The sequence below is a fragment of the Rhamphochromis sp. 'chilingali' genome (genome assembly GCF_963969265.1).
Source record: "Rhamphochromis sp. 'chilingali' genome assembly, chromosome: 1".
Taxonomy (NCBI): Eukaryota; Metazoa; Chordata; class Actinopteri; order Cichliformes; family Cichlidae; genus Rhamphochromis; species Rhamphochromis sp. 'chilingali'.
The window spans coordinates 364,395-390,510 of record NC_137929.1 but is presented as its reverse complement, the minus strand read 5'-3'; the positions used below and the strand labels follow the sequence as shown (position 1 = coordinate 390,510).

General features: G+C 44.1%; 1 protein-coding gene across 17 annotated transcripts in view; it reads left to right on the top strand.

Moving 5' to 3' along the window:
• ank2b (ankyrin 2b, neuronal) overlaps positions 1-26,116 on the top strand; it is a 156,166-nt gene that overhangs the window by 53,941 nt on the left and 76,109 nt on the right. For 9 of the 17 annotated variants that reach the window (XM_080882688.1, XM_080882691.1, XM_080882676.1 and 6 more), the window contains exon 1: positions 17,003-17,302. The exons of 3 other annotated variants lie outside the window; for them this stretch is intronic. In XM_080882688.1, coding sequence (XP_080738814.1) covers positions 17,174-17,302 — 129 coding nt within the window. In that variant the 5' untranslated portion in view covers positions 17,003-17,173. Of the gene's footprint in view, positions 1-17,002; positions 17,303-26,116 lie in introns of those variants that run through there. 5 more of the 17 variants (XM_080882681.1, XM_080882680.1, XM_080882683.1 and 2 more) reach the window with 3 other exon arrangements.

Sequence of the window (26,116 nt, the reverse complement as noted above, 5' to 3'; positions counted from 1 at the left end):
TCCTTAGTAATTAAACTCGGGCTCTCTGTCCTGTAGCTTGCCTTTGTCCTGTCTCTCTGCTCCCAGCTCTGGCGTCCCTGAACCTGGTTATTCTGAAGTTTTGTCCTGCAACAGTGTTTTACCATCACATTGTTGCCAAGTGCTTGCTCAATGGGGGGCTGTATGATTTTGTAGGGTTACAATATAAAGCACCTAGAGACATGTGTTTGTGTGAACGGATCTGGGACCGCTTGTTGTACTGTTGGAGGCGTGGCCTCAGGTCGATGTGACTTGTTACTCTCCTCTCACAGTGCGTCTCTGGCCAAAAGATAATGTCAAAGAATAAACACAAAAAGCTTATTTACATGAGTGTACTTTACTTGTGTTTAATCATACATGATATAAGTTTCCATAATAATGTGGGCTTAATACGCTACGAATGCACAAATCCCTCAGTGCTCTGTAGTAAGTTATGTAACCACTGAAGCTAAATCGGCCTCTGGCCGTGTCTGGGGATATGAGTGTTTGACCTCAGCCTCAGCAAGCATGAAGACCACACACAACCCACACCCGACTTCAAAAGACTTTCATTTTGTGGGTCTGACCTCTGCAGCAGATTGCCTCCCCCCTGACTTTCTGATTGAAGTATGACCTTTGGGTTCTCTGGGGATTTGTTAAGATGTGTAGTTTGAGGTGCTTTGCTTTAACTTAAGGTCTAGGTATAAGGGTCAGCAGCCTTTAAAGAGATGTTCTGCTTAGTCATGTTTTGATTTCATTGCAGTCACATATATTTCTATTTTCTACTGTTACTTCGTTGCATTTAGTTGATTCACACATCCCTGACTGTACCTTTCAGTTGTGTGTGTTGACGGGTTTGTACTTGTGGGTCTCTTTCCTACTAAAGCCGTAGGTGCTCTGTTCAAAGGCCTCATCTTGTTGGCTTGAGACTGAGGTGCAGAGGTGAGAATGTAAGTGTGCTTCCCCCACAATTTTACTTCAAAAAATAAAAGGTAGAGTACGTGCAAGCTGTACATGACTTTTTTATCAATAGTGTTGAAGACGGCATATTAAATAGGCAGGTTAATTAGTGATTCTAAAATGGCCATGGACACGAGGTAGACAAAGTGTCTAAAATCCACATCAAGTGTAGTTTATAGTTCAAAGGGTTCGAAGGGAGCAGTCACTGAAAAAGTGCGACATACATGTCAGTCACTTTTTCAGTTTTCTTGGTAGACTGGGTAAAGCAACAAGATAAAAAAAAAAAGGCTTGGGAAGAATTTACCACCTAAACCCACCCCCCAGATGACTCTCAACCTCCCAGATGACTCCCACCCTCCCAGGTGACTCTTACCCTCCCAGGTGACTCCCACCCTCCCAGGTGACTCTCACCCTCTCAGATGACTCCCACCCTCCCAGATGAATCCCACCCTTCCAGGTGACTCTTACCCTCCCAGATGAATCCCACCCTTCCAAATTACTCTTACCCTCCCAGGTGACTCTTACCCTCCCAGGTGACTTCCACCCTCCCAGGTTACTCTTATCCTCCCAGGTGACTTCCACCCTCCCAGGTGACTCTTACCCTCCCAGATGAATCCCACCCTTCCAGGTGACTCTTACCCTCCCACATGACTCCCACCCTCCCAGGTGACTCTTACCCTCCCAGGTGACTTCCACCCTCCCAGATGACTTCCACCCTCCCAGATGAATCCCACCCTTCCAGGTGACTCTTACCCTCCCAGATGAATCCCACCCTTCCAAATTACTCTTACCCTCCCAGGTGACTCTTACCCTCCCAGGTGACTCTTACCCTCCCAGGTGACTTCCACCCTCCCAGGTTACTCTTATCCTCCCAGATGACTTCCACCCTCCCAGGTGACTCTTACCCTCCCAGATGAATCCCACCCTTCCAGGTGACTCTTACCCTCCCACATGACTCCCACCCTCCCAGGTGACTCTTACCCTCCCAGGTGACTTCCACCCTCCCAGGTGACTTCCACCCTCCCAGATGACTTCCACCCTCCCAGATGAATCCCACCCTTCCAGGTGACTCTTACCCTCCCAGATGAATCCCACCCTTCCAAATTACTCTTACCCTCCCAGGTGACTCTTACCCTCCCAGGTGACTCTTACCCTCCCAGGTGACTTCCACCCTCCCAGGTTACTCTTATCCTCCCAGATGACTTCCACCCTCCCAGGTGACTCTTACCCTCCCAGATGAATCCCACCCTTCCAGGTGACTCTCACCCTCCCAGATGACTCCCCGCCAATTTCAAACAAGTGAGAAGAGCATAGTCAAAACTCAAATTCAGTACACATATGCAATATATTTTACAAGTTTGTACTTGTTATTCTAACTTAACCCTTTCTGTTTTCAGGTAAAGTGAATGTTTTAATTTTATTCAAATATACGCCAAAACATTACTGCAAAAAGAGCTCTGACCTGCAGAGCCAAGGACTCTTTTGGGCCTGTGAAGGTGTCCTGTTGTCTACATAATGTGAGATTATATAGACAACAGGTTGTTGCTGACTTAAGACCTGATAAAAATGGGCAATAAAGGGTTACAAAGGGATGATATTGAATTATTGAGTCACTCTGCTCATGGATTAAGGATGCTTGAGTAGCACCTCTTGCTGTGTATAATGATAAAATAGCAGTCTGACGGAGTTACACTCCTGTTTGATTTAATTATCATGTTCACAGCCTGCCAATCAGGCATCGATGAATGCATGTTTCTATAGCAGATGTACTATGTTCATCACCATTGTTAGGCTTCTGGGACTTGTATCTGATAAAAAAATAATAATAATCTTAGTTGCTATTAAAAAACGTGTCAATTCCAAAAAGGCATCCAAATGGAGAAAATAACTGATCATAAATTATACTGGTTTAGTGGCTGTAGCTCAGGAAATAGAGCAGGCCAAATATCCCTGGGTAACATACCGAGGTGCTCTCTGATGAGTGTAACTGTTAGATAGAAAGCACTTAAGAATAAAAAGAAAGTGAAAGTGTGAAGAGGCCTGTTTTGGGCTTTGAGTGTAGTAGAAAAGCACAAGAATCCGTCCTTCTGTTGTAGGCTTGTGTTACAGCATTATCACGACATTCTTGGTTTTGTGTTATTTTGAACACTAAAACAGCTTCCTCAAAAAGTTATTGGTATTTGTTTTTTGGCTTTTCTCCATGACAGAGTTAGGGTTAAATGTTGGGACAGACAACAGGCTGCATTTGTGTCCACTCATGGAGGTATTTAGCTGAAGAGTGAAATATTTTAGGTTGGCAACCTACGCAGAGACACTTGACATTGATGGCACTGCACATTGGCAGAATGCTTATTAGAATCTGGATACTTCATTCATGCCAGAAGAAACGCTGTAATTAATTACTTGGACAAGAATGGGAGCTACAGCAAAGAGAAGAAAGCACAAGAAGCAGAGAAAAAATGTGAGAGATCAAAGAAGCAGCATGAGAAACATACAATGACTGCCGTGAACTGTTTTCAATATTTTGGTTTGACTTTGGTCATCTCTGCAGCAAGAGCTAACCTAACTCACCAAACAGAACTGCAGTATGAGCATAAGTAACCCACAGACCGAGTGTTTGTGTACGACAGTAACAGTCTAGCTCCGTTTAGGCTCTGCATAGGACCAACCATGCTGGGCCCTCTAGACCTCACAATATGAAAGGTTAGAGGATTGATGTTGCTGGTCAGGCTTCTTCTTCTTAGCACAGGTGATCGCTTTGATCGCTTATGTAAGTCACTGATGTTATAAAGGTTATGAAGCAGTGACTGCCTTTCATAATACCAAGTAAAGAACGTAGATCCTGATCCTGGTACAGGATATGAGGTTAGAAATGATTAAATGTGGGTGCTGCTGAGGCTGCCATTGGTAACAGCTGGACGTCCAGATTAGGGGAAAACTCCTCCAGAAACCCTACTGATATTCATTTTCCACACTTGCATTTGGTTTATTTGTCTACACCTAAAGTAGTTCTCATAAGAAGCTGCTTTCTGCTGCCTCATCACAGTGCACAGCGTGTTTTTACACCAGATGCCCTTTGTGAAACAACCCCAGTGGGTTTTGTTTTGCCTCCTGGTATTAAACTGGGGAGCGTTCACTTGTTAGACGACCACATAAACCACTACACCACAGAGCCACTTTGAGCATTGAGGTTTGATTGAATCTTGCTGAGTTCTTTATGAGGTTGTTAGATGAAAGTAGAAGACACTGAATCAACAATCCTGCTCCAGTGTTCATGAACACAGTATTGAAGTTGAGTTCATCGACAGGCTCTCTTAGAGGCTGTTCCTTTAAGGAGACCTTAATAATTAAGGTCACCATAATCTTCAAATAACCTACTATAAATCAGATCTAATGAGGTAGCTCGGGCAATGTTTCAGGTCAAGTAAGTTAACAGTTGTTCTCTTAAAAGCAGGTTGTTAATGCTATCCATCAAGTCTAACAGTCTATGAACTAACCTCAGCTAACACCAGCTAACAGGGTTAGCTTGGTGCCGAGTAGCCTTCAGTAATAGTAATGAATCACACAGCAGTAGCACATCAAAGATACTGAAGTGGCCCATGACCCAGGTAGCAACTAATACAAGGTGGTTGCAGCAGGCTAACGTTAGATTTTTAAAAGAACTTCCTTCCAGATGTTTCTTTAGGTTGGAGTCTTTTGATGCTGAGAGCAGCTTGATTTCTGACGAACAGAGTTTGCATTGCACGTTTAGATTTGGCCCTTTCTTCTTCACATTCCTGTGCACTGCTGGCCCTGTTTGTGCTGGCTCCGGGTCCACTGTGTAACTGAAGCCATCAACATTAGCAGGACGCTTACATTAGAGCCTCTTAATGCGTGTTTTCTTTGGGTTTCCACCGGTGTGGAATTACCAAAATTAAAGAGGGCATAGCCTAACATATGAAACAAGAAGAGGCCGATGTGTAACCCATTTATTTCAACAACGTAACTGTATTCTCATTATCACCTATTTAAGCAGTAACTGTAACAGAATAAAATTACTCATATTTGTATCTTAAATATGTAATGCCGGTACATGTATTCTGTTACTTAGGGTGACCAACCGTCCTCTTTTCCCCGGACATGTCCACGTTTCACGTTCTGTCCGGGGCATCCGGGGGGATTTTCGAGATGGATGGAAATGTCCGGGTTTTCCCATCCGGTTGTTCAGTCTGATGTCACTAGCCGTGTCTGGGTCTAAACTCCGCTGCAGGTCCATATATCAAACGATCACTGTGGCATTACTGAGAGTTGAAAAACTGTCTAAAGTCTTTCATCTTTAATAAAATGATCAGCGTTCTGCTCTACCAGGTGTAACAATTGAGTTTAACATCCAGGCATCCATGAAAACAGAATTTATGACATTTAACGGAGTTAGAAGTTAGCAGGGAGTTAGCTCGCTAGCTTCTATCTAAATACAGTATAGCATGTCCTGACTGCGGGGTTTTGGAAACAAATTCAAACGTACAGCTCTGTTATCACTTCCAGCATAAATGAAGACAGAAAACTAAACAGCAGTGACGTTTGTAGGGTTACTGAAGTTGGGCTAGCTGGTATATAATGATGTGCTACGTGACCGCTAGCGACACAGCTATGCTAGCATAATATAAACAAGCTAACTTTTTTTCCACTTGATAAAAGTTAACGTGAGTGTTCTCGGTGGTCAGGAACAAATGTAATCGCATGGCAGGATGCTGTAAAAGGACCAAACTTCAGCCAGGAGAACAACTGAGATAATCCATCCACAATACGAGGTTAGTCATTCATATACTGCTGCATGGGCTGGGCTGTAGTTACATCCTAAGGTTTTAAAAACTGAGCTTAAATAAATGATTAGCGGTAATAAAAGCCGAGGGAGGTCAACAGTGATCACTGACTGTTTTAGGAGCTTTTTGAGATCAAATAGAAGAAAATACATAACATTAAACATGTTAACAACACAAAAGCCACATTAAACGCAGACTACTTTAGACCCGGAAGTAGGATTCGTCGCGTCATCACTGAACGACCGGATAGGCCTACAGAGGACCCATATGTGCAGCGTCATCCCTGAACTGCTGTGTTGTAAGTGGTTGTTCCGCGCTGACAGACGGGACAGAGCGTGGAGCGGTGCGCTAAAAAGATGCCAAAGCGCATCTTTTTAGAAAAACTGCAAAAGAAATTTCCCTCGTACCATCCCGGTCGGAATAAATGGGAGGTGCAGTGCTCTGTGTGCAGAGCTGGCACATAACGTAACGTTTGTGTGTCTAACAAAGGTGCCGGAGATCTTGTTGCTTACATGGACACAGAAAAACATAAGCAGCATTTCTAGACTTTAACACAGCTGAAAACTTCAGCAGTGCACCAAGACTGAAGCTGTTGTCACTCTTGAAGCTAATGAAATCCAGCACTGTGGCATTTCTCAGACTTCAGTAACCATGGAACAGGGAAAATATTCCCAATCATACTGTGACTGGAAGAAGCAGAAGCAGAAACCATTGCACAATACCTCACTGGTACCTCACTGGTACCTCACTGGTACCTCACTGGTCATTGTTCTTATACAGATGAGGCATTATTTCTGTAACATTATTTAATTCCAGAGGTTTTTAAGTTGTTGTTTTATTTTGCACTTGTTGACTTGTAAAAGCCTATATGACATTTGTTATTTCACCATTCATTAACCGCACAGAGGAGGCATCTTTTAAATATGTTAACATTTTCTTTAAACAAACAGTAATATTGAAACTCCATGACTGGGCCAAGTGTCCTGTTTTATGGAAATCAAAATATGGTCACCCTACTGTTACTCCCCAACACTGTACGACCTGGCTGACGCCCCATCAGCTGACAGCGATCGCTGTAGGAGACGGTGCTACCACTGTGCTGACCAAGTCACTCATTGCATTTAAAAACACAATGAAATTTGAGTTGCATCACCATCAACCAGTAATGAACATGAAAACATGACAGTTTGTCACCACTGTGATACTTTGACTGCATTTCTAGACTCACTGCGCAGTCAAAGCCCTTTAGACTACAGCTTTCAGCCTGCTTCACTGAGCTGATCGGTAACATTTTTACTTCCCTGCAAACAAAATCCCTTAGAAACAGTTGTGTGTGTGTGTGTGTGTGTGTGTGTGTGTGTGTGTGTGTGTGTGTGTGTGTGTGTGTGTGTGTGTGTGTGTGTGTGTGTGTGTGTGTTCACTCGTGTTGCTGGGTGTTGACTTTCTAGACTCTGTGTGTGTCGTTGGGTTACACTGAGGACGTGGCTGGTAGGATGAACTGGAATGACAAGGCCCATCATACATAAGGAAGCAGCATTGCAGACATGCCAGCTCACTGAAACCAGGACGGCAGAAAGGCCGGTCCATTCATCGCCACAGAAAGATCTCCTTGTTACGCCAGTCCTTCCACTGCACCTCGTGTTCTTCCTCCACTCGCTTCCCAGAAGTGACAGATGGGAACACAATACAAGGCAATGCTCTATCTTGGAGATGTTTGTTGATGCTTTGGTCTCTGTTAGAGTTCAGATGAAGGCATGACATTATAATTTAATCAGTTACACTCGAGAGGTCGAAGGGTAACGGCTCTGGTTTGGTATTGACAGTGTAATTGGTTAGACTGAGACCGTCGACTGAAGACGTTTTTCCACATTAACCTTTTGATTTATATTCTGGGCTGCGCTCTTCTTTCTTTTACTCTGTATAACCCTGACTGGATTCACAGTTCATTCATGTTTGATAGAATTTTCATTGTTTGATTTTACTTTATTGTGTTTATTTGCTTTTTGCAGAGACTGTCTAACATTTTTAACTATCTAAGAATTAGACAGCTACTTATATAGATCCTTTCTACTCTAACAGGGTTCAGTGTTTGCCCAAAGATCAAGGATCAGCATGCAAAGTGGAGGAGCTCCGGATCTGATCTATAAACAGCCCGTTCAGTTCATTTGTCTCTTAACTTTGTCCATCTTAAAAGTCTGTACTAATATTTGTACAAGAAAGAATTTCAGCATACTCGTACATACGTACCCTAAAGCAAAGTGAGTCGGCATGCAGCAAAAACACTTGTTATTATAATGCAGTGTAAAGGACGGTATATACGTTCATGTTTAAATGTCACTTCCTCAGATCCAAATATAAATCCTGCATTTTGACAGCAGACTGGTTTGCACACTGTTGTTACTGGTTCCTAAAACCGAGGAGAAGATTTCTGACCCAGCTGAAATGATCAATGCATTCTTCTTGTCTTCTCCAGTGCAATCATTCAAAACCGCTGCAGGTAACACCCAGCAGGAAGTGTGTTCTGAAGTAACTGCATTGGTTATTGCCCGTCCACTCCTTTCCTCATCTCTGAATCTCTGTCAGGACACCGTTCATCTCCAAACATGTCAAAGGCATCGACCTCGGTCTGAGACACACATCACCAGTACCTGTCTTAATGTGAAGCAGTTAGTTTGACCCCTGTGTGCTGACACACCACAGTATGTTGGGCAAAATGAAGGTTGTCACAACAAAATCCTAATAAGTTGTGTTATCGTGTAGTGAAATGACCTCATGTGTCATTGCTCAGTCTGTATTCCCAGTTCACCAGCTGACCCCCCCAGTTTAGGTCACGCCCCTCCATCCCCAGCCACCCCTCCACCAGCGGCACCACCACGTGTATAACATGCTGTTTGCTGCACGTTGTGATATGCATGTGTTATTTGAACACTGATGCACGCTGTGGGCCACAGTGCAGCTCCTGTGTTGACTGTTTGATATACACTGAAGGATTCTGCAGGCTTGTGTGGTTGCTTTGCCTGTTTTGTGTTGTTGCAGTCCTCCAGCACAGTGACACGCTGGACTGTGGTGTGACGCTGCTTTAGTTTTGTCGACACCTAGTGACTAAGATGTGTTATTACATTCATCTGCCAGCAGCACACACCGGGGCAGTCAAGCATTCATGGCTTTGAGTATTATCGTTAAACATGTTTTGGAATATTTAAAAAAAATTGTGCACATTAATATTAATATTTGCATTTTTAAGGAATTTGTCTGTGGAGAAAGTGATTCGATATCAAGGACGTTTCTTTTCTATTTCATCGTCATGCATTGCGAATGAGGCATTTTTGACACATCTCGTTTATCCTGGGATCTAAATGCTGACTGTGCATCGTTACTATAACAGAAAGGCGAAACGTGTCAGAACAGAAAGCAGAACATCACACCTGTCCAGCAGGAAGTTGCTGGATCCTGTGGAACAGCAACTTCCTGTCTGTAACAGCCAGATAGACTCTTTGATTACAGATGTTTTAGTCTGCTCTGATCAGAGAGACAGATTCAGTGTGAAACCTGGTAAAAGTATCTGTGTAAAACATTCAAACTGTACCCGTCGTTTTAAACGTTATCGCTGAACATTCGGCTGCAGTGCATCAGTAACGTCCCAGATGCACAGAATGATGCAACAAACCTCATAAAGCCAGTAAATCCTCTGGTTTTGATTAACTGGCGGCCTCAACACTAATCTGTTATATCTGAGATATGGGAGACAATTTAGTTTAACTTCCTGTGAGCGTTTTACTAGGTGATAACTGGCCAGACAAAATATTTAATATAAAAATCTGAAGCACACTAACAACAACACATCATGTAATCAGTCTTATTAGTTGTAAAGCAAAAGCAGCAAAGTTCACCAGTGTCTTTGTATGTAAACGCAGGATGTTTCTTCTTCTTCTTATCTGTTGCTCTCAGTTTGCTTGTGTTTATTTGCTGTATGAACAAGCTAATGTAGGCTGACTGAAGCAGGCTTCAGCCCTCACATTGACACTGAGACCTGGAGGGAGGATGCTGGACAGACGTGGCACACCCAAACATATTTTAAGGCCCCGGACCACAACATATTCAGTTCCTGCCTCCAGGAGGACTTTGACACATGGGGTCAGAACGGACAATATTGTAAACCTGCATCGTTGAAGCACGGAGCTGGAAGGTGGTTGGTACCTGTGATGGTGGTAGTGGTTGAAGTTGGTGGACACCAGGAGGTGAAGGGAAGCAGCTGACATTTAGCAGAGTTTGACTCTGGGAGTAGCTGAACCAAGTAACCAGGCGAGGGCGTGGAACAGGGTGTGCTGCTAAGGATATTACTGTTCTGCTAAATAGAAGGAAGGAGGATCTCCTCAGTCTGGGGTCGAGGGGAACGAGTGACCCCACCCCACCGCTAGGCCCTGGAATACATGCATGTTGTAGGTTTGTCTTGGTTGCTAGGCCTCTGCAGTGGCTCGTGGAGATCTGGGCGGTGCCTGTGGATCGGCTGACGGGGATGTTGGTTCCCATCGTTAAGAAGAGCAGCACAGTATGCTCCACCCACATTATTCAGCCTTCCTGGATTAGAGTGAAGAGTGTGGTTTATGTTGTGATTGTGAAATATCTGGACCAGGATCTTTGTGTGTGCAGGGAAGGTTGCTCAAACACGGTACCAGTCTGCGGTGGTGAAGCGAGAGCTGAGTGCAGACCAATGGGTCTCTGTCCCTACCCTAACCTATGGCCACAAGCTTTGGGTAGTGACAGAAAGCAAGCAGCAGAGAGTGACTGGTCTCGCAGAGGTAGGGTGAGGAGTTCAGTCACTTGGGAGAACTCGGAGCAGTGGAGCAGCAGAACCAGAGCCAGCTCAGGTACCCGGGGCACCACAATCCAGATCTTGGGCACGTAGTGAGTAAGGTGTTCTGGCATGTTTCACCACGAGCAGGTCCTGTGGTAGGGTCAGGACATGCTGGAGAAATGACATCTCTCAGCTGGCCTAAGAACGCCTGTCTTCACCTGGATGAGCTGGAGGAGGTGGCTGGCAGAGCAAGGTCTCTGCTCCTCCACACCATGGCCCCAGACGTGGATGGATGGTGGTGGATGGTGTCGTGTCTTTCTTGATTTTCAACACGCAGTGCAGCTACATCTGTTGTCTGTATGTTGGCGGTTTTATTCTCATGAATATCATGGTAAGTGATGGTTTTTTAAAACCTTTGCGGCCCATAGGTGGCTCTGCTGTGTCTGTAGCCACGCCCTGCAGTGACCTTCAGTGCCAAAGAAGATTTGCAGGTTTGCTTTTCAGGCACATGATTAGAAAATAGTTGTGAACGAACTAAATAACAGTTCTCTGTCTGCAAGGGATACTGCAACAAGTTGTGTTTACACAGTGTGTGTGTGGTGGGAGTGGGCGTGGCTAGTCTCTTCTCCATTGTGTCTTCATCACAACATTGTGATTCTAGGTCAGCAGAGAAGTCGCCTCTATTTTTGTCCCCGTAATCCCCTGTAAGAATGCACACGCCCTGCAGTGTGCGTGCATGCGTTTGTGTCTGCGTGCATGTCAGCTGCAGTGTGTTAATACCTCTAGCGTGTTACACACTAATCCACTCACAGAGTCGCAGGACCGCTCTGCCTCCCCCCCTCGTTTCCCCTTCTGTCTTGGCTCGGACACCCCGAGTGGCCGGGACACAGTGGATATATTTGACCCCGGCGTGCTGTGGCCTCTCTGGAGCACCCACGAGTGCAGGCATGGTGGTAGGAGCAGCAGGCCAGGTAAGCGCTGAGGGTGGACTGGGACAGTGACACTGAGCTTTATGACAGGTACTAAACTGGAACTGAATTCTTCTTTAATCAGTGCAAAGACCTGCAGTCTTTCATCTAATGCTGTGGATTCTTCACCTGTGACACTGACTGTTGGTTCAAATAGCACGGACTAGCTTAGAGTTGGGCATAAAACAACTTAAATCAGAGTCAATTTCTAGTAAAACTTTGTGTATTTACCCTTAAAAACAATGTAAACTAATGCTGATAAAGGTAATGCAGAAGGTTTTGTGGTTTTCATTCACAGACGGAGCTCCAGGGTTTGGCCTACAGCTGCTTATTGTTGGAATAAAAATTAAATTCATCGTTTTCCTGTCCAGCTAAACTATATGCTTTGCTTTGCCTGTGTAAGCATGCACATAATTATGTTACCAGACTTTGTTATAAAGCTGAGGTTGGCAGAGTTGTAGCAGTCGTGGCTTCCTAATGAACCCTGCGAGTGTGGTGGTTCCCTCAGAGTGAAAGCAGACTGGAGACGACGTACACAGAAGGCTTAACTGCTCGTGTGTCGTCAGCTCTCGATGTGTAAACTGGACTTCGGTTCTTTGAGGCGCGTTTGTGTTCAGGGCCGTCGATCGAGTGGAACATGTTGAGGCTCTGATGTTGGACGGGGTTGTTCTCCAGCTAGGTTTTCTTACTCGCACAGCTCTCTAATGCCACGTTAGAGCAGAAAGTGGGACACGGTAAAGATGAAGTATATGTGAAGCAGGGAGGGTGATGTCATCACCGCCTCAGGGGAATTGTGGGACGGCTCATTTGGCTCAATGGGACCGATGAATCGAGCGCCCTCGGCGCACCCGCTCGCTCTCTTTATTCGTGATTGTCCTTTTGTGTCCGCTGTGCGGTGAGACGAGGACTCCTGATTGTTCTGATTATCTTCCACACAGACAAAGGAACCAGGAAACTCTCCGTGTTAACCACACACACAGCTTCTCATTATGCTCGTGTGAGCTCAGGAGAGTCTGTTAATGAAACTCAAGGGATGTGCTTATCCCAGATCCCCCCATGGTGAGCCTACCTTCCCCTTCTTCACTGTCACCATGACGATGCCCCACACCCTTGTTGCTAGGCAATAACTGATGGAAAGCAGCCGCTGCATTGCTATTGTGAAACCGAGGCTCAGTTTGAAATAAATCTTGTTGTAAACGAAGGCTTGAAGGTACTCGGTGGTGAGATTGTTCCTAAGCAGCCTCCATTAAGCACTGACACAGACGACACTGAGGTGATATCTAAAGATGATGAACACTGGATTTCTTCTTGAAAGCTTTCAGTGAGACAGCTCTGTGCTGTGTGCTAGCTGAGGAAGCTTGGACTTGAGAAAAGGTTGTTTCAACCTAAATGTAATCTCTCTTTTCCTCAATCTAAGTCAAACTTAGATATGAAGAAATGACAGCATGCTGGAGTCAGCTCTGTCCTGGATGAAGGCCTGGTGGGTGTGGACTGGACCCCTAACCCTAATCCGGCCTCTTCACTCCTGTGTCCTCCTCTTTTCCACTGTTGTTTGGAATAATCTGGTTTTCTGAGTGTTTCTGATGTGAAAAATGATAAGTTAACGTATTTCCTCTGACTCACGTGACTCCAACGTGGTTGTCAGCCACACGAGGAAAATGATGGAGCTAAAATCCTCCACGTTACACTTCATTTACTGCACTCATAGGTCACCTTTCATGCACACGGGAGCGTCTCAGTTCAGCTCTGTGCTCTACTTTGTAAATTGCAAACAACACCCTGAACTTGTGACTGGCCAGGGGCGGGACCGTTAATGAGTTTGTGTCTACAGATAGGGCTGCTCGATTATGGCACAAATGATAATCACGATTATTTTCACTGAAATTGAGATCTCGATTATTTGACGATATTTATTTAACCCTTTAAGACCGACCATAGAACCAAGTCCGCCAGAGCTTATAGTATATGTTTACATGCTGTGGAGCCATTTGTAGGAGCATTTCAAGTTGCTATACATCGATACAACTGTTATAGCCCTAATTTTAATAATATGTATGCATTAAGTGCATAGTAATTACATTAATTGCAAAAAAGTGCAATAAACTACAAAAAAAATTTAAAATCGTTTTTGGGTTTTTTACATATATTTCTACCTGGAGAAATTTAAGAGTTTTATCCCTCAAAACTTTAAATACAAAAAAGTTGCAAAAAAAAATAGTTTACAACAACAGGAAATTTATTTTGAGTGTCTTCATAGTTTTATTTTGGAGATACAGCAATTTTTATATACTGCAGAAAAACCGAAAAACAATCCTATGATGCAAATTTGCAAAGAAAACAGCAGGTGCATCAAAATAAACTATTTCCAGCAGTGCAATTCGAGTTCTAAGCATCACAGAAACTATTCAAAAAAGTCAAACATGACTTATAAAAACACCAGTACAGGCTTTTAAGGCCTACAAGTGAAAAAACGACATTTTCCGCAAAAATGACGTCACTTCCTGTTTCGGGCAGGAAATGGCGGACATGCGACAGTTCGCGCTGACGTCTGTTTCACTGTGGGAAGTGTTAAGAACAGCTGATCAGATCGGCAAAGCGTGTTTCTGGAATATTATGTTTTTGTTCCTGCAAGCGCTTTTTATGCAGGTTTTGCAAAACTGTACGTGGAAGGAAACCGTGACCGAGGACAAGCTGATGGCACAAGACGTAAGTTCCATACGCAAAACAGATTATTGCGCTAGCTTACACGGTTCAGGTTCTACAGGGATTTAAAAATAGTTACGCAAAACAGAGCGTGCTGCTCTGACCGGCTTTAAAGGGTTAACAATAACAATGTATTGAATAATGACTTTAAAAAATAATATAAAATAGTGCAAATACTGATAACAGTGCAAATGTTTGCAATATAAGAAATTAATGACAAATGTAAACATCTATGTTTAGTGAACTTTGCAGTGTTGCTCTGTGGTGCAGCTATGACACCGTAACAAAGTTTACACACTGTGTCTACTTGATCCACGTCTGACTGAACCCATAATGTTTCCAAACCACTGAAGTTTTTTTACCTCTTTTCAACCAACAGCAGTCACTGTCCTCTCCAAATAACTTCTGTTTAGCTTCCCAAGCTTCCCTCGGGTCCTCTTAATCAGCGGTCCCCAACCCCCGGGCCTCGGACCGGTCCCGGTCGGTGAGTCGTTTGGTACCGGGCCGCGAGAGTTGAGGCTCAGGTGTGAAATGTCTGTTTTTCAGGGTTTTTATCGGTTTTCCATGTTATTTTGTTATTGTTTTTATCGTTTACTCGGTTTTCCTGGGACTTTTCACGTGTGTTATGAATAAATCTTCTTTTTTTCGGTACCGGTACTGGTTTTATTTTGTTGTATTTATCCGCGACACCTTAATGGCCGGTCCGTGAAAATATTGTCCGGCATAAACTGGTCCGTGGCGCAAAAAAGGTTGGAGGCCGCTGCTCTTAATTGTTGTGACACGTGTTCAAAATGCAGAGAGGTGCGCTCGATTTGCCACACGGAGCAGCGCGAGAGTGAAGCACGAGGGAGGGGCTAATAATCGGCTCAGTCATTTTTAATGATCGTTGAAAGCCCAGATCGTAATCGAGATTAAAATTCGATTAATTGAGCAGCCCTATCTACAGATCAGACTGAAATCATCTGTGTGAAAATCAGATGTCTTTCTATTCAAGCACAAGAACGTGCACTTTAATGTGTAGAAAATTAGGACGCTGTTCTTCCAATTTTGGTGTTTTTCACGTTCTTCTTTTGTCTGTTCTTTCTGCCTGTATGATGCCAACAGGTCAGCATATCTCGTTCCAGAACGGCGTAGTTGTTAATAATAATTATTGCCCACGTGAAGGCAACGCCACGAAAATGTGACGTTCAAACTAAGAACATTAGCTTCTTCAAATATGTCAATAATGGCAACAGTATATAAAGGAATGAAATTAATAACATGGAAACCAATGAAAATGAATATTTCATGAAGTGACTGCTGTTGAACTCAGAGCTGTAACTGGACCTGCTCAGTCTGATTTATCAGAGTCTTTTAGCTTCAGCTGGAGCATTTACTGCTCACACAGCACAGCTCGGTCTGAGCAGCAGCACATTTCTTTATTCATATACACATTTCATTACCACAAAGTGCTGTTTACAAAACAACTAATACTATAACTTTGTTACCAAACTACTCTCAGTGAATACAGGCGTGTTTAAAGATGAGATTTCAAAAGTCATTCCTCTGTTTTAGCAGCGGTGATGAATTAAAGCCCCAGAGCCTCTGAGCAAGGCAGCAACAAATGCACAAATGCACACATGTGAACACACAGTAGATAACAAGCTCCAACTGAACCACCGTAAGATGCACATGTTGGTGTTCATAATCACACATGGCTGTGGCACAGCTTCAAAGCCTGGGCTTCTCTGAAGCAGTCACCGACCTGCCGCCTCCTGACACTCACAGAGGTCAGAGGTCACAGCTCTGTCGGGGTCAGAGTCTGACGAGCTCCCACAGTCCATCGAGGAATGTGTGTTTTTGTGTATTTGACGATGAGGATTCTCAGCATGGAGAGGCAGCTCCAGTATGAGACCCTCACCAGATTATCCTCCGCTCTGTTGGGGGAGATTTGGAGAAGATTAGTAACCAGGCAGATTTACTCCAGGTTTCCTGCTGCTATGAATCTCCACACTGCTGGATGCCCACTGCTAATACAATTATTGTGAGTAACATGCTGAGCAGGTTAGGAGCCACTCTTTTCACAGGGGGCAGGAGATCGTGTGTTTCACGTCGTCTCTAATTCTAACTTTAATATACGTTTGACTGTCTGTGGAGTATCATACTGTCACTTTTCACTGCAGTGTTAGGACAGAACATGAGGGGGCGCCATTGTGTTAAAAAGCAAAAAGGGTGAGGTCGCGGTGGAAACGGAGGCGATGCTTCGTGTTAATGAGGATTATTTACGTTTAAACATGAAAAGTGTGCGTACTGCAACATTAATTATTATTATTACTGCCTCACATGAGTCAGTGGTGCTAATACTCTGCATTGCATCACATGTATAAAAGGATGCATTGCATTTTTATCATTTGTTTTTCTGTGTGTTTGCTCAAGCAGACTATACCATTTGCTGACAGGGGCAGGTCCCCCCCTCTGCTGAAATGGTACCTCCCTTGCTCTTTCTCCAAAGGACACACACTGACTTCCGTGTTCTGTATCTCCTCCCATTTCTTGTTACCAGCTCCTCCCCCTGCGTTTACCTCCCCTTCTGGTTTACTGGGAGGGGGGGTCGTATAATGAGAGAATCTGCTGCTCCCTCTGCAGCCCGAGTGGTGGAGGGAGGGGCAGCCTCTTCCCGGCTTCTCTATTGGTCTTCCAGCTTACCTCTTGGTGGCGTGTGCCAGGCAGCCCCTCCTCTCTCTCCATCCTGGGCTCAGATGCAGTTATCCAGGCAGCAGGGAGGCAGGCTTGCTAGTGCCACTCACAGTGTTTGCAGAGAGACAGTGGAGGATTCTTCCCGTTTTTGTCACCTGGAGAGGGGGGTGTTTCGTCGGGCTCTTCTGTTAATGAGGCTAGCGTTCTGAGAGGACCACTGAGTGATCTAAGAGCTGTAGATTTCTGCGTGTGCAAACAGTGAGAGGACAGTCATGGCTCACGCTGCTGCTCACATTAAGAAGGCCAGGTCTGAAATGGACCAACCTCCGGATCTGAAGGCTCTGGAGAAAGCCAGAGAGAAGAGAAGGCGCTCCCGGGAACGGGCTGAACGCAAGCGCAAGGTACCAGGCTAGACCCATTTATCGCTCTCGCGTGACCAGTCGGTAACCAGTTAACTCCATCCCCTCTGCTTCATTGTCATCGTCTGGTGTCATCTCAGCTTGTTGCCCTGAAGAAGACTGTATCTTTACACGAACTGCAGAAGTTCCCCATTGAAACTGTCATTTTCACCTTCATCATCATCATCAACTTGTCTTTAGTGCTGCCATCAAGGACACGTGTTTCTTAAAAAGATGCATTTTCTTTACGACACATGGAGCCCGTGCTGCACCCTCACACGTAAATCACACGAAGCACAAGCCAGCTTTCAGAGGAAAATTGATCCTCGCTGCTGTCACTCGCCTCGGCTTAAACCCAGCTGAGGGATCCTCCTCAATCCATCCTTGACTCCGCTGATAATCTGCCGTCAGTAATGTGACCACTGATTGTACGCAGTCAGCACTGATGCGTCCTTATACCTCCCCTCCTTGTGTGGTTACACACACACATAAATAGCCCTGCTGTGTGTAGATGTACCTACGCAGTGTCGGCTGCATTCCTGTGCAGTGTGTTTGCTCAGGGATGCTGTCTGCAGTCTCTCAGGCAGAGACAAAATGCTCCTACGTTGGTGTTATTCCAATAGGTGTACCTTTTAACAAAGCAGGACACGACATGCAAGCACACAGTGGACCGCTGTCTGCACTGGTGCAAACAAAGAGTCTTAATAGTGAAATCCTTCGTAATGGTAACCTGTGATATTTAATGTTTGAAACACAATGAACCACTGATGTGTTGTAGCTTGAAAGGCTGCTGCAAACATGTCTGTACTGAATATTGATTAAGAGATAGGTGTCAGTTTGGATCGCTCGATGCTACCGTTGTGTAACATGGAAGCAGTGGAGGACATAAGAACACTGAACGGACACAAAGTAACCATGTGGGTTTTTGTTACTACTGCTGCGTCACTTCTAATAAGTCTCAAAGTTACTGACATCTGGCAATGATACATTTAACACACTGCACTAAGTAGATGCCTGAGCCCAGAAAGCAACGGTTTAGTTCCACCTCTCACACGGTCGAGCAGGTAAAAAAGAAAGTAGATAATCGTTGTATTTGATTATCTGGTTGTTGATCATCTTTATTACATTTAACAACAACCGATTGTGATTATTACTGCTGGAGTGCAGTGGCTAGCACTCACAGCAGAATGCTACTGGGTCCAAATGCACCCTGCCTCATACCCAGTGTCAGCCCACCAGCAACCCTAGCCTGTGTACACAGGAGATGGATGGGACACAGGTCAGTTTGACTGCACATGTTGATTTTAGGTTGATTCATATAGTAAATATAAGGGACGTTTGCATAGTTATGTGAATACAATTTCAATGACTTACCACTAGGGATGGGTATCGTTTAGGTTTTATCTGATACCGGTGCCAAACCGGTGCTTTTGAAACGCTGCCGGTGCTTAAACGGTGCTCAAACCGGTGCTTAAAGAATGGAGAACACAAAACTGGTCCAAAAACCTCTCATGTTTAACTGTTTTTTGTAAAAAGTTAACAATGTTAACCTTTTCTGCAGCTATGGGGCATATATGGTATCACTCTTGTCAGGAAGCAGTGCTTAAACAATGGAAAAAACACAAACTTTGTCCAAAACCTCTCATGTTCATCTGTTTTTTTGTAAAGAGATAACAATGTTAGCCTTTTCTGCAGCTATGGGGCATATATGGTATCACTCTTGGCTGGAAGCAGTGCTTAAACAATGGAAAAAACACAAACTTTGTCCAAAATCCTCTCATGTTTAGCTGTTTTTTTGTAAAAAGATAACAATGTTAGCCTTTTCTGCAGCTATGGGACATATATGGTATCACTCTTGGCTGGAAGCAGTGCTTAAACAATGGAAAAAACACAAACTTTGTCCTAAACCTCTCATGTTCAGCTGTTTCCCACTTTTTCTTTGGTCATTTTAGCCTTTTTGGCCAGGGTGAAGGGAGCATCTGCCATCAAACAAGAAGACAGCCGCATGTAGCTATGATGATGTTTGCTAGTTCACCTTACATGCATTAATGTAATAACGTGGTTAGCCTACTCAACGTAAATTACACACGAACAACATTAAGCTACTCATGCAGAGAAGAACTGCTGCTGCTGCATCATCATCCTCATCATTTCTGCTACACTGGCAGGGCTAGGGGCCAGGACTCTCCTCTTCGGGTTCTTGGGGATGTTGCTAACTCCGGGTCCGACAACAGGCACCACACCGCAGTAGATGTGCTCGGTGTGAGGTCTCGCAGCAAGCTATCAAATACGGCGCATTTTTCGGCTTTAAAAAAAAACGCTATGCGTCGCCAGGTGTTTCATCGGATTCAAGGAGTTACCTCCTTTGACAGCATCACAGTATCAGCTTAAAGCACTTGTTGCTGCTGAGTTTGCATATTTTGCTGTGGAGTACAGCCAGACTTTTCACCGCTTCGCCTTGGGCATTTTTAATCTGTAGCTCTGCTCTAAAAGAACGTACGTACCTGGACCCGCCTACTATCCTCGAAACGTAAAATGATTGGCTAGAATCCAAAGTGTATGATATCTCAGGGAAAAAAAAGCACCGAAACAAAGCACAGAAATGTGCGCTGCTTTTCGGTCTGGTTACTACCGTTTATACCGGTACCCATCCCTACTTACCAAAGAAAAGACGCTGCACTCATATTCCTCCGAGTGACGGCTAATGCTTCTGGAGCAGGTTATCACTTGGCATCAAAATAACAACTTCCAAAGCTAGAGCCGTGTTGTTTAGTGTTTCTATCCCCTCCACCCTTCACTGCTGTCATTATTGACCCAAGTTCAAGGGAGATTATCACATGGGATTACTGACAGGCCCTGTCTTTCATTCCCAGCACACACACGGACACACACCTAAAAGTGATTAGTAGATTCAGTTTGGTGGATTGTTCAGCAGACGCCGAAGGACATTTACATCACAGCCACGTGCATGCTGCTGTAAAATTGGCTTTAACAGTTAACGGTGGTCAGTGGCTCTCAGAAGCACAACGAGCTCACAAAATTAGATATTTTTCCCCTTAACCGTCCCCTGTCCATACGGGACGGTTAAAGCGCTGTTCTCTTTGCCTTTGTCGCAGTTTTCTTTCTTGCAAAGTTTTTAAAAAATTACCAGCGGGTCACACGAAGTCCCGAAAAAAAGTGCACTTCACAGTGGACTTTGAAACAGTAAAAAGCAAAGACAACTCAAAAAAAAGAAAGAAAAAAAAAAGATATTTTTCCCCTGAATACATCGTTGTATTTGTGCATAGAAACAGCCTGTTTGCATTTACCATTTGTGCTAGCATCCTAGTTACATAACAAAGCTATGTGCAAAGTGCAGTAAAAGCGACTTTATATCCACAGCATGCTGCTTACACACACTTCAAACATCTTTCTGTCAATAGTAAAGACTGTCCCGCGGGTCAAGATGAACTTGGCGGCCTCACAGCGTGTTTGTGATTGTTTCATGTGGTGCACTGGAGGTCAGCGAGATATAGCAGATGTTGCAGAGCTGTCATTAATATGCATAATAAATGCCTCCCAGTCTGTCATGTCTACATGTTCCATCGTCAAACTCGTATTGTCATGTCTACGTCTCTCCATGTTTCCTCCTTATTTTGTAAGGTCTTTGAGTCTTTGTTTAGTTTCATTTCCCCTCTAGCGTCATGTTAATTTGTGTCAGCTGTGTTTCCCAGGTGTTTTCACTTTGCTCATTCCCTTCTGTGTATTTAAGTCCTCTTTCTTCCTCTGTGTCACGTCAGATTTCAGATATCTCATGATTGTGTTCAGGTCACGTTCATGTCCATGTCTTGTTTGTCAGTTTTCCCAGTTTAGGTGTTAGTTTTAGTTTTCACCCCTGTTCGCTTTTGGTTTCACCTAAATTCTGTGTCTGCGCTTAGCTTTGCACCACAAACACGCCAGCTGTGACATGTATGTGTATTTGTGTGTTAAGTGGATTTCAATTATCCAGCAAACATTTAGCAGTAAACAGCAAAAAGTCCTCATCCAAGAATTGGAGGTATGGTGGAGCACAACTTCTTCCATATATATTCACAGTAATCCACTAATTTTAGATTGCAAATAATAATGTTTTCAAGTCCTGAAAAACCACCCGGCAGGCCGAGACTTATGCCTCCTCTTTTCCATATATATGGATGTCTTACAATGTTTTTATAATGTTTTTCATCTTATCTATTTTAATTCTTTTATTTGATTATATTGTCCCTCTGTTCAGCACTTTGGCCAACACTTGATGTCCTTTAAATGAGACATTATTCTTTACAGACCTAAACGTCCTCATTTGTAGCCAGCCTAGGTTATTGTTGAATTTCGTGAATCTTGAACTTCAGCATCGTTAGACGTCTGCAATGACTTCTAATGAATATTTATGACAGTGAGAGGTCAACATCATTATACCTCACTGAGTTTTGAACAGTGTTCTAGTCATTCAGACTAGAAGCAATGAATAGACTGTGCAGCCATCTTTCATCCAAAGCTGTGCAGCTTAGCTTAACGACCAACAGAGTGTTGACTACAGTGCAGCTCTGTGATTGAAACCTCATCAACAAACTTGTTTGGCTCTCACATTTATAACTTCATGACTTGATCGACTTGTCCAGCCGAGTTATTAAGAATCTCCTGCCAGAGACTAACTGAAATGAATTTGAACAATGACATAAGTCCCCCCTAAATCTTCCCCCTCGGTCTTTCTGCCTCTGTCTCTAAAACATTGCAGGATATTGATGGTGTAATCCACAGTAGGGCCCTGTTTGCAGCAGTAATCCATTCGCCCTTCTCGTCATGGTTATTTTTATGGCCATTTGGTTTTGAGCATTTCAGTCTTAGCGTTTTCAAGGTATTAGTTGTTAAGTAAAAGCAATTCAGCTGGAACGTCATTTAGAGCTTTCATGTCATGAGGTTTGAAATATGGTTGATAAATCAGACATAAATATAAGCGTGATACACAGAGAGGATTTATTATCAGGGATGTTTTAGAGAGACAAACACTGGCCGGTGAGCATGAGCTTTGTACTGCATGTATAACCTGGACTTTATAGATGTCTGACTCATAAGAACACCTGTGATTGTCCAAGTAGCTGCTCTGTCTCAATGCACTTTTCTAGGTTTTTCCTTAGTATGTGGGCAGCACTAACTGTCAGGAGCATTCATGTGAAATGTTCACTGGCAGGGCTATTTCATGCAGTGAACTGTGCTTGTTTTCATTGGTTTAACAATTCCTAATAGCCCGCACTCAAATATACACGTATATATGTCTTAAAACACTTGAAATAAATATAATCTCCAACTAAGTTTGATAAATGACTGATGCTTTTTCAAGCACCCTTGACTCCACTTAACCCATAGACATGTACTGTTAACACATATGGATCAAATGGACAGATAAGCTTTGGCTCATACAGCAGCGTCAGTCTAGAGCGTTCAGTTCAATGTTATTTATATAGTGCCAAATCACAACAACAGTTTATATTGTAAGGCAAAGACCCTACAATAACGGAGACCCTACAATAACGGAGACCCTACAATAACTGAGACCCTGCAATAACTGAGACCCTACAATAACGGAGTACCTGCAATAACGGAGACCCTGCAATAACGGAGTCCCTGCAATAACGGAGACCCTGCAATAACGGAGTCCCTGCAATAACGGAGACCCTGCAATAACGGAGACCCTACAATAACTGAGACCCTACAATAACTGAGACCCTGCAATAACTGAGACCCTACAATAACGGAGTACCTGCAATAACGGAGACCCTACAAAAACGGAGACACTGCAATAATGGAGACCCTACAATAACGGAGACCCTGCAGTAACGGAGACCCTGCAATAACTGAGACCCTGCAATAACTGAGACCCTACAATAACGGAGTACCTGCAATAACTGAGACCCTACAATAATGGAGACCCTGCAATAACAGGGACCCTACAATAACGGAGACCCTGCAATAACTGAGACCCTACAAAAACGGAGACACTGCAATAACGGAGACCCTGCAATAACTGAGACCCTGCAATAACTGAGACCCTACAATAACGGAGACCCTGCAATAACTGAGACCCTGCAATAACGGAGACCCTACAATAACGGAGTACCTGCAATAACGGAGACCCTACAAAAACGGAGACCCTGCAATAACGGAGACCCTACAATAACTGAGACCCTACAATAACGGAGGCCCTGCAATAACAGAGACCCTACAATAACGGAGACCCTGCAATAACGGAGACCCTACAATAACTGAGACCCTGCAATAACGGAGACCCTACAATAACAGAGACCCTACAATAACTGACACCCTACAATAACTGAGACCCTGCAGTAACGGAGACCCTGCAATAACTGAGACCCTGCAATAACGGAGTCCCTGCAATAACGGAGACCCTGCAATAACAGAGACCCTACAATAACTGAGACCCTGCAGTAACGGAGACCCTGCAATAACTGAGATCCTACAATAACTGAGACCCTACAATAACTGAGACCCTACAATAACAGAGACCCTACAATAACTGAGACCCTGCAGTAACGGAGACCCTGCAATAACTGAGATCCTACAATAACTGAGACCCTACAATAACGGAGACCCTACAATAACTGAGACCCTACAATAACTGAGACCCTACAATAACGGAGTACCTGCAATAACGGAGACCCTACAATAACGGAGACCCTACAATAACGGAGACCCTACAATAACAGAGACCCTACAATAACTGAGACCCTGCAGTAACGGAGACCCTGCAGTAACGGAGACCCTGCAATAACTGAGATCCTACAATAACGGAGACCCTACATTAACGGAGACCCTACAATAACGGAGACCCTACAATAACGGAGACCCTACATTAACGGAGACCCTACAATAACGGAGACCCTGCAATAACGGAGACCCTACATTAACTGAAACCCTACAATAAAGGAGGCCCTGCAATAACGGAGACCCTACAATAACTGAGACCCTACAATAACGGAGACCTTACAATAACTGAGACCCTACAATAACGGAGACCCTACAATAACAGAGACCCTACAATAACGGAGACCCTACAATAACTGACACCCTACAATAAAGGAGGCCCTGCAATAACGGAGACCTTACAATAACTGAGACCCTACAATAACGGAGACCCTACAATAATGGAGACCCTACAATAACGGAGACTCTACAGTAACGGAGACCCTACAATAACTGAGACCCTACAATAACGGAGACCCTACAATAACGGAGACCCTGCAATAACGGAGACCCTACATTAACTGAAACCCTACAATAAAGGAGGCCCTGCAATAACAGAGACCCTACAATAACTGAGACCCTACAATAACGGAGACCTTACAATAACTGAGACCCTACAATAACGGAGACCCTACAATAACAGAGACCCTACAATAACGGAGACCCTACAATAACTGACACCCTACAATAAAGGAGGCCCTGCAATAACGGAGACCTTACAATAACTGAGACCCTACAATAACGGAGACCCTACAATAACAGAGACCCTACAATAACGGAGACCCTACAATAACTGACACCCTACAATAACGGAGACCCTACAATAACGGAGGCCCTGCAATAACAGAGACCCTACAATAACGGAGACCCTACAATAACGGAGACTCTACAGTAACGGAGACCCTACAATAACTGAGACCCTACAATAACAGAGACCCTACAATAACGGAGACCCTACAATAACGGAGACTCTACAGTAACGGAGACCCTACAATAACTGAGACCCTACAATAACAGAGACCCTACAATAACGGAGGCCCTGCAATAACGGAGACCCTACAATAACGGAGACCCTACAATAACAGAGACCCTACAATAACGGAGACCGTACAATAACTGAGACCCTACAATAACGGAGGCCCTGCAATAACGGAGACCCTACAATAACGGAGACCGTACAATAACTGAGACCCTACAATAACGGAGGCCCTGCAATAACAGAGACCCTACAATAACTGAGACCCTACAATAACGGAGACCCTACAATAACAGAGACCCTACAATAACGGAGACCCTACAATAACTGACACCCTACAATAAAGGAGGCCCTGCAATAACGGAGACCTTACAATAACTGAGACCCTGCAATAACGGAGACCCTGCAATAACGGAGACCCTACAATAACGGAGACCCTACAATAACTGAGACCCTACAATAACGGAGACTCTACAGTAACGGAGACCCTACAATAACGGAGACTCTACAGTAACGGAGACCCTACAATAACTGAGACCCTACAATAACGGAGGCCCTGCAATAACGGAGACCCTGCAATAACGGAGACCGTACAATAACTGAGACCCTACAATAACGGAGGCCCTGCAATAACGGAGACCCTACAATAACGGAGACCGTACAATAACTGAGACCCTACAATAACGGAGGCCCTGCAATAACAGAGACCCTACAATAACTGAGACCCTACAATAACTGAGACCCTGCAATAACTGAGACCCTACAATAACAGAGACCCTGCAATAACGGAGGCCCTGCAATAACGGAGACCCTACAATAACTGAGACCCTACAAAAACTGAGACCCTACAATAACGGAGACCCTACAATAACTGAGACCCTACAATAACGGAGACCCTACAATAACTGAGACCCTACAATAACGGAGACCCTACAATAGTACACAGTGGTGCAAGGATGTCATGGAGTCAAACGGACAAAAGAACTATTTGTGTTGATCAACAAACCAAATCATTCTTAGAGATCAGATCCTGACTAATAGAGGGTTTTTAGGAGTACTCATTT